The sequence below is a fragment of the Dipteris shenzhenensis genome, chromosome 5 (assembly GCF_047967505.1).
Source record: "Dipteris shenzhenensis isolate YYH24624 ecotype China chromosome 5, Dip_SZ_1.0, whole genome shotgun sequence".
NCBI classification, from domain to species: domain Eukaryota; kingdom Viridiplantae; phylum Streptophyta; class Polypodiopsida; order Gleicheniales; family Dipteridaceae; genus Dipteris; species Dipteris shenzhenensis.
In genome coordinates this window covers 21968313-21976585 of record NC_141600.1, presented here as the reverse complement: position 1 = coordinate 21976585, position 8273 = coordinate 21968313, and the positions used below count along the sequence as shown (strand labels likewise).

Genomic DNA, 8273 nt, shown 5'->3' with positions numbered 1-8273 from the left:
CAATCAAAGGTACCATGTACACGGCCTCTGAAAATAGAATCCATCATGTCCACCATACCCTCCTCATCATCTGGCACATCCAAGAGACTATACTCCTTCTCAAAGTGTGAAGGTAAATGCACACCACCCTCCTCATCCTATCTCAACGTTTCGTGTAAATATAAGATTGTCTCAAGATTTCGTGTCGTGTACGCATGCAATATTAATCACGAACTCAAATAGCATTGACTTTTCGATGATCCATCACCACGTGCACCACCAACGGTAGGTACTGGTTTGGGCTCCTCCCCATACATCCTCAAGTGGTGCATGACAATATGGCGTTGATGTCGTTCTTCTCGATTGCAATGAGTGCAATGACAATACAACTTCTCTGTAAGCCACTCTGTGCTCCCGAGCATTGGTGCATCGTCTGACAAGCTTCCACTCCCTTCCATCTGCACACCTCCAAAATCACAACACAAAATGTAAAGAAATCCATTTAGATCCAAAAAATAGCTACCCATGATCTCCTTCTCTCTCTTCTTAGATCAAGTGCCCTGAATCGTCGCTATATAGCGACGCTTTGCCTTGTTTTGTGTGAAGTTAGCCATGACTCCGTGCTTCGTTTTTTTTCATTTTTTTGTTTTCGTTATTTGCATTGGCCTAGAGCTAGCGCTTTAAGTGCTAGCTACAGTGATGGACGTAGGAACCCTTTCTTCCCCTCTCTTCTCTTATTCCCTCTTCTTTTCCTCTTTTCCTCTTTTCCTCCCTCTTTCCCTCCCTCTCTTTTTCCTCTTCTTCCTCTCTTTTCTTCTTTTCCCCTCTCTTTTTTCATCCTCTTTTTCCCTCTTCGTTCCTCTTCCTTCTCTTCTTTTCCCCTCTCTTATTTCCTCTCTTTCATCCTCTTTTCTCTTCTTTTCATAAGCATATGCATTTGCCTATGCTTATGCTCATATGCTTATGCATGAGCATATGCTCATATGGATATCATTTACACTCTACGGTCCACCTGGGAACACGGAACTCCAAGCTCCAGGGCGACTATTGAGAGACGTGCTCATTTCTGCAAGGCTTGGCCTGCAGGTGTTTTCTACATCTTCACTCCACGAGGGATTCGTTGGCTGTATAGTCCCCCCAATTGGCTATTAGCCCCAGTTCCAGAGATCCCCTAGGCAGTGAGCTGGGTTTCTCTAGAACAGGCCGATTTTTCTTTCAGCCTTTTTCGGTTTTTTTCCATACTCAACACCTTCGGGGCTGCTGTCTTGTATGAAAATCTTTCAAGCATTAATAGAAGGTTTCTTTCTTTGAAAGAAGAAGAAGAAGAAGATTTCAACTCGGTTTTAGAATACCAACTAAGACTTTGAATAACTGAGTATAAAAACTAGCAAAATGAAAGAATGGGTTAACTTGAAGAGTGGTTTTATTTTGATTGGTTGGGAAGAGAGTTTTTCACTTGATAGGCTAAGCACAAGCAAAAGTGGAGCAAGGCTGTTTTGCTAATTGCTCTCTAGAGCTATTCTTTGTCAGTAGGAGTTGTTTGGTTGATCATGGTGTAATTTCTTCCTTTTTGTTAATATATTTCTACAAATTTTTGGGAAAAAAAAAAGTGGAGCAAGGTAGCTGGGAAGTCACAGGAAGGCACATCCGTAGGCATGGGGAGAGGCACAAGCAGAAGCACAGGCACAAGGCACATGCATAGGCATGAATATCGGCACCACTCAGAGTGGGAGAAGCACTAGCATAGCGACTATAGGACTCATGTACCGTGGGCGAGGGTAGCATTGGAGCCTGACTGAAACAGATTGTCATAACGTGGGGCGCACTAAATGAGAACATGCGAATCACCTGCAGAAGCACCCACCCACCCCCACACCCAGCAAGCAACAACAACTCCTGTTCTTTTGTTTGCTCCTTCATTAGTCATGACTCCTAACCTCCTTCATGAAGTTACAAGAGGCCATAGCTCCTCGCCTATTATTTGAGCTTGCACGCATCAATGCGATCAATCTCCCAACTTTCAAGTATCTGCCAAGTTCTTCCCACCCTCCTTGCATTTTTACTCGCCCATTCCCGCTGCATTTGATACTTGCGTCAGTGCATCTCGACTCTCCGTTTGTTGGGGTCCTCACATGGGCCCAGCTTGCTGCCATTTTTTCCTCTCTTCATAGCAGCCTTGCTTGCCACCAGATATCCCAGAGCATTGCACTCTCGGTTTTGTCTATTCTACCCAGAAAGGTGGCTTCAAGCCGAGAACAAATTTCCCTCTGCTTCTCATTCTTTTGTGTTCCATAATGCACCTGTAGGAAGGATTGTTGTGGGCTGTTCCTCGATTGTTGTCTCTCTGGTAGTTCTAATCGTCAGGGTGAACAATGTACTTATAGAAAGGATTGCCAGCAGCTCCAGTGTGTGTCCTTCAGCATGGCTACTGGTCGAGTCGCTATGGCGAGCAAGAGTGTTGAGACAGTGCGCCTCTCTAGTGTCGTTTTGCTGCTGCTCTACATATCTCCAAGAGCATCTTCCGCTCTATACTATGAAGACAAGCGTGCAGATCTGCCCGAGCAGTTCGTCGCCTTGCAAAATCAAGCAAGGGCAGAAGTCGGAGTCCCACCGCTTGAGTGGAATGATCAACTTGCCCAGTATGCTCAATGGTGGGCGGACCAGAATGCTGTTTATGGAGACTGCCAGCTGAGACACTCTGGAGGGCCTTATGGTGAGAACATTTTCTGGGGAAACGGAAAAGACTGGTCTCCTCTAGATGCGGTGAGTGATTGGGCGAACGAGAAGCGTTGGTACAACTATTACAGCAATACCTGCGATTTCTACGATGCTTGTGGACATTACACTCAGATCGTATGGAGGAGCTCACTGTATGTGGGTTGTGCAAGGGTCACTTGTGGCGATGGAAACATTTTCATGACCTGTAACTACTATCCTCCTGGTAACTACATTGGGCAGCGTCCTTATTGAGGCGCATGGTTCTGATTCCTCGAGGGATCCCAGCGCTAGCAACTCCTCGTATGTTCCTTGTAAGCATTGCTTGTGTATTATTGCCAGTAGTGTATGTGTACCCGAGCGCGTCCATACATGTGGTGGATGCTTCGATCTCTTGAAGAATACCCTGTAAGTGGCTCGCCTAGGCAGTGTCTTACGAGCAATAAAAGCTTATTTTGCATATCAATGACGAAGCTCAAGTCAGATTTGTGTATGCAGTCTTTGTGAACACAAACTCAATGCTCGCGTGTTTAGACGTGACTAAGGTGCAACTGTACCATTACGAAAGCTTTGTTTCCACCCAGAAGGGTCAGGCCTTCAAGAAGCTTGCTAGATTAAAGCCTGCTTACTAGCAGCATCGATGGTGTGTTAAAAACTCACGCTGCAAGCGGCGAAGGGAGTTTACGTAGCTGATGAAGCGATGGTCTATTAGTTCTTGTGATGTTCAAGATCATCTAGTTTTACAAGTCTCCCGCCTTTTATACTGATGTCTTCTACGTTATTTTAAATTATCTAACGAATTTGCTACCGCAGCTTTGGATCAAACCATGTGAGAGTGTCAGCCGTCACGAGCTCTCTGTATTGGATGGTTGAAGGTGCATGGTTGTGCGACGCCAAGCGCGCCAATGTCCAATCTACTTCCGTTCTTCACGTCTACCATTATTTTCATTGTAAATATAAAATTGCGTAATTTTTGCCATAGACATGACGGACATGAGACATGTCATAGCCTGAAGTTCTGAACCTACCTACAAATGTCAGCGCCTTTACTAGTGAGTTAGAGCGAAATCGATTTGTGTATTCGAAAATCTCCATAATGCTCAAAAGTAGGCAACTCATAGAGTTAGTGCACACGATGCGGAGCTGGTGCTAGGTGGAGGGTTTTAGACGTTGGCACATTTTCCGAGAAGGAGTTGAAGCGTGGTTGGTTATGAGACTTGCAACTCCAAAATGGAGGGTGCCATTTCTAGCATTAGAGCATGATTTCCCATAGAGCCAACGGAAAGTTGCCATCTGGTCCTACCATTGATTACACCGCTTTCAACTAGCATTGTGGACTTAACTAAAATGCTCAAAAGCTAGTATAGACTTGGATGGGCAGGCCAATCAAGATCACCCAACGGACATTATGAGAGGTCCTTGCATGTACTTACAGCTCCCTTTCAAACAAGAGACCTCCCTTATATGCTTCAAATGAGTGGAGGCATTTAGGCATGTAAACAAAATCACAATTGGACACCCATTGCGCTTTTTCCTCTCGTGTGCACTAAGCCTTAGGGCTTATTTTTGCGCTACTTGAATGCACATTCAGGTGTGGAATTCACCATATCTTTAGTTCACATGACTATGAATGTACAAAGTGTTGTGGAGCTCAAATGAGTCTAGTCCAAAATGGTTGGACTCATCCCGCCACCCAGATGTTGGATGCATTTAGGGCTATACCCATAGGGTCTGTTGAGCCCTCCTCCACTAGTCTCTATCTTGTGCAAGGGGCAAGCGGGGTGGAGAGGGTGAGGGAGGGCGAGAGGGGGCAAGGGGGTGAGGGAGGGCAAGGGAGGGAGGGGGAGGGGGAGGGAGGGAGAAAGGGGGAGAGGGAGAGGGAGAGGGAGGGGGAGGGGAGGGAGGGAGAAAGGGGGAAAGGGAGGGGGAGAGGGAGGGCGAGGGGGAGGGAGGGAGAAAGGGGGAGAGGGAGGGTGAGGGAGAGAGGGAGGACGAGGGAGGATGAAAGAGAGAGGAAGGACAAGGGAGAGGGAGGACAAAAGAGAGAGAGGAAGGACGAGGATGAAAGAGAGAGGAAGGACGAGGGGCAGGGGGCAAGGGGGGTGGAGGGGGCAAGGGAGGGCGAGAGGGGGCAAGGGGGTGAGGAAGGACGAGGGGGGGAGGGGGAGGGAGGGAGAAAGGGGGAGAGGGAGGGGGAGAGGGAGGGCAAGGGGGGTGGAGGGGGCAAGGGAGGGCGAGGGGGCAAGGGAGGGTGAGGGGGCAAAGGGGTGAGGGAGGGCGAGGGAGGAGGGGGAGGGGGAGGGAGGGAGAAAGGGAGAGAGGGAGGGAGGGAGAAAGGGGGAGAGGGAGGACGAAAGAGAGAGGAAGGACGAGGGAGAGGGAGGACAAAAGAGAGAGAGGAAGGACGAGGACGAAAGAGAGAGAGGAAGGACGAGGGAGAGGGAGGACAAAAGAGAGAGAGGAAGGACGAGAGAGAGGGTGAGGCTCACCATTGTGGATGTTGTGCCTTGACTTTTTCCATTTAGAGTGTTAGCCACTACTGTTGGGTTGGACAAAGTGTCATGCCATTCACGACTTTGAGCAGGTCAAGTTTCTGCAAGAGAAGCTCCATTGTTACGTTCCATGGTAGGTAATTCTTCTCGTTTAGTTTATCAACCTTGTAGATTCTTGCTTGCTGTACCATCATGATAGGCTCTCGCAACAATCAGTCGTCATCACGAATTGGTAGGTAGTTATTTTGGCTAGCATTAGGTAAAATCAGAGCTCCTTTCGGAGCCTTTTAGCCTAGAAGAAAAATAGCCCTCCACCAATCAAAGGAGGGCCAACGTAACATTGAAAAAATCACAAACGGGCAGATGACAGAGAAGGGGAGAGAGCAAGCGGGTGGGGAGAGGGTGGGGGGGAGAGGGAGACGGAAAGGGGGAGGGGGAAGGACATTGAGAGGGAGAGGGAGAGGGGGAGCAAGAGGGAGAGGGAGGGAGATAATGAGAGGGAGAGGGGGAGCTAGAGGGAGAGAAAGGGAGGGAGGGAGAGAGAGAGAGAGAGAGGGAAAGGAAGCAGGAGGGGGAGAGGGAGAGGGGGAGCAAGAGGGAGAGGGAAGGAGATAGAGGGAGGAAGATAGGGAGAGGGAGAGGGGGAGCTAGAGGGAGAGGGGGACGGAGGGAGAGAGAGAGAGGGAAAGGGAGCGGGAGGGAGAGAGAGAGAGAGAGAGAGAGAGAGAGAGAGAGAGAGAGAGAGAGAGAGAGAGAGAGAGAGAGAGAGAAGCTTCTATGCAATAAGAACATCCCTTTTAAAAAATAGGGAAACATGCATGACTAAAACTGAGGCACATAAGTAAATTGGGTTTTGTAAGGCACATTATTATGATACTTATTTATCAAGTTACATGTATAAGCTATTTGGTTTCGTGTATATCACATGTATGAGCTATTTAGTTAGAAACTATACCAATGCCAAACATGACCTATCTTGGTGTATGGATGTAAGCATGAGCAATCTCAAGCTGGCAAGAAGGCCCCAAATATTAAAAACCATTGGTACTTGAAAAGGCTACTTGAAATCTTCAAGGACTTAGCTAGCTTGTTGGTCTTCTATATAGTTAAGACATGAATTTTCAAATGTTTTGAAGAAGATTGGCTTTTCTAGAGGCAAATTGAAAGTAGCCTTTGATAGTCCTCTTGGTTGAAGAAACTTACCAATATGTTGAAGAAACTTGACATATAATATTGGAAGTTTTAGTATAACTCCATATGAATGTGGACAAATCCTACTTGGATACTCGTGGGTATATCTATTTCATAAGTAATAGAATGCATATGCAAAACCTTAGTAGGGTAGTTTAAAGCAACTGCTTCCAAAGCGTGTATGCTAGTAGTTAGAACTCTTATATAGATGGAATAGTCATTCTCTGTTCTGGATTGTTGATTCAGAAGTTCAGAAGTTTCGAATGAGGAAACATTCTCTATCTATAGATCCCTATTTTGCCTAATTTTGACTATGTTTCTTATCTTTTGTACTAAGTTTTCAGCAGTAATGGAATGGATATCAATCAATATTACTCATTTTGATCTTTACTTGTTTTGAATTCGATATTGGAATGTCAGTTTGTCGGGAATTCTTACTATGCTTTCAATGGTACTTTGTTTATGTCATCCTGCTTCAACATGTATCCACTTGCTTGGTACTATTTCTTTTTGTTTTTCAATAGTATGCTTATTAAGAAATGAAATGTTTTCCTACTATTCAGTTATGGACAATGGGGACTAGGTCTAGCATTTGAGGGTGGACCCCCTTACTTGGGATTATGGGCATTAGTGACCCACAAGAGTGGTGGCCTCTCTTTGAGAGGGACATCTGGAAACCACACCCCACCTGAGTACCCAAACATGGGACCAATCAAATGCACAGATTGCATACTGACCTAGGAACCATTTAAGAGAATGTTCCCTGAGCTTTGGGTGTGGGCCTGGCAGCATGCCAAGAGTAATGGAGATACAAGATAAGACGACAAACAAATGAGCTCAATATGGCTCAATTATGACCTTAGAGTACATCAATAAATAGTCCAAGCTATTAGGAACCCGTGGGTGCAATCAGAATTGAATTCTGACAACTTTAAAATTTTAGGGTTTTTGGGAGTAACACGTGGTAGCTGACACGTGGCAACCTACCACATGGAATCTGAGCTAGCAGGTCAATCCACCTATCCCACACATGTGGCAGCATAAATGGCAATGGCAGGGCATGCAAGCCAAGTGTTTGGCCCCAAATCTAGTAGATTTGGGGCAGGTTGTGGGCTGTCCTCTTTGGGACTGCAACCCACCAAAAATCTGGGACAAGTGTCCACCTTCCACTCTAAGCTTGGGGGGGGGGCTGAGCCTATAAAATAAGGCCTCTCCCTTTCATTCCTTACATGAAAAATTCATCACTTTTCTTCTCCCTCCTTTTGGTTGATGCAGTAGAACCTCTTCAGCTCCTTGGGTGCAGCCAGCTTCTCCCTAGGCCATTCTCTCACCTCAGCAGCACTTTCTCTCTCTATAGTAGCACACACTCTCTCTACAGTTCCAGCCCCACCTCTCCAGAAATATGCCCCCTCTCAGCTCTTCTGGAACAGTAGCATCATCCTCTCTCCTTCTCCTAGCCCGTAGCAGCCACAGCCCCTTTCTCTCTCCTGTTGTAGTCTTTCCCTCTCTACTGTAGAATTTCTCTCTCTACTATTCCAGCCCCTTCCACTTGCAGAAATCTACCCTTCTCTACACCTCTAGAATAGTAGCAGCTCCTCTCTTACATCCACTTCCTTGGGATCAGCATTGGCACTCTCTCTCTACATCCATCACTCCATAAAGGCTTTATCTCTCTAGCCTATAGGCTGTTTTTTCTAAGATGTTTTCATTCCAGCCCCATTTCCACACTCTCCTCACCCAAGGTAGCTTTAGAGGCATCAAGGACTTTATCTACAAAAGGGTCAAGTCATGAAGGGAGTCTGTATTGTCAAGTTTATCTCATTTACAACACTATTTCATATTGTTTCTACTATCTTTCTAGAAACTAGTGCTTGCCTCTAATGTTGGATGTAAGTG

At 46.3% G+C, this 8273-nt stretch overlaps 1 protein-coding gene across 1 annotated transcript; it reads left to right on the top strand.

The window, feature by feature from the left end:
- The first annotated feature begins 1912 nt into the window (after positions 1–1912).
- On the top strand, positions 1913–3388 carry LOC147901743 (pathogenesis-related protein PRMS-like). Its single transcript, XM_087375020.1, has 2 exons — positions 1913–3182; positions 3229–3388. Exon 1 carries the CDS (start codon positions 2401–2403, stop codon positions 2947–2949), a length of 549 nt encoding a protein of 182 aa, XP_087231146.1. The 5' UTR covers positions 1913–2400; the 3' UTR covers positions 2950–3182; positions 3229–3388.
- The last annotated feature ends 4885 nt before the right edge of the window (positions 3389–8273 follow it).

What these genes read in the sequence shown, in the direction of transcription:
- LOC147901743 (XM_087375020.1), top strand. Translation starts at nt 2,401, where the DNA reads ATGGCTACTGGTCGAGTCGCTATGGCGAGCAAGAGTGTTGAGACAGTG.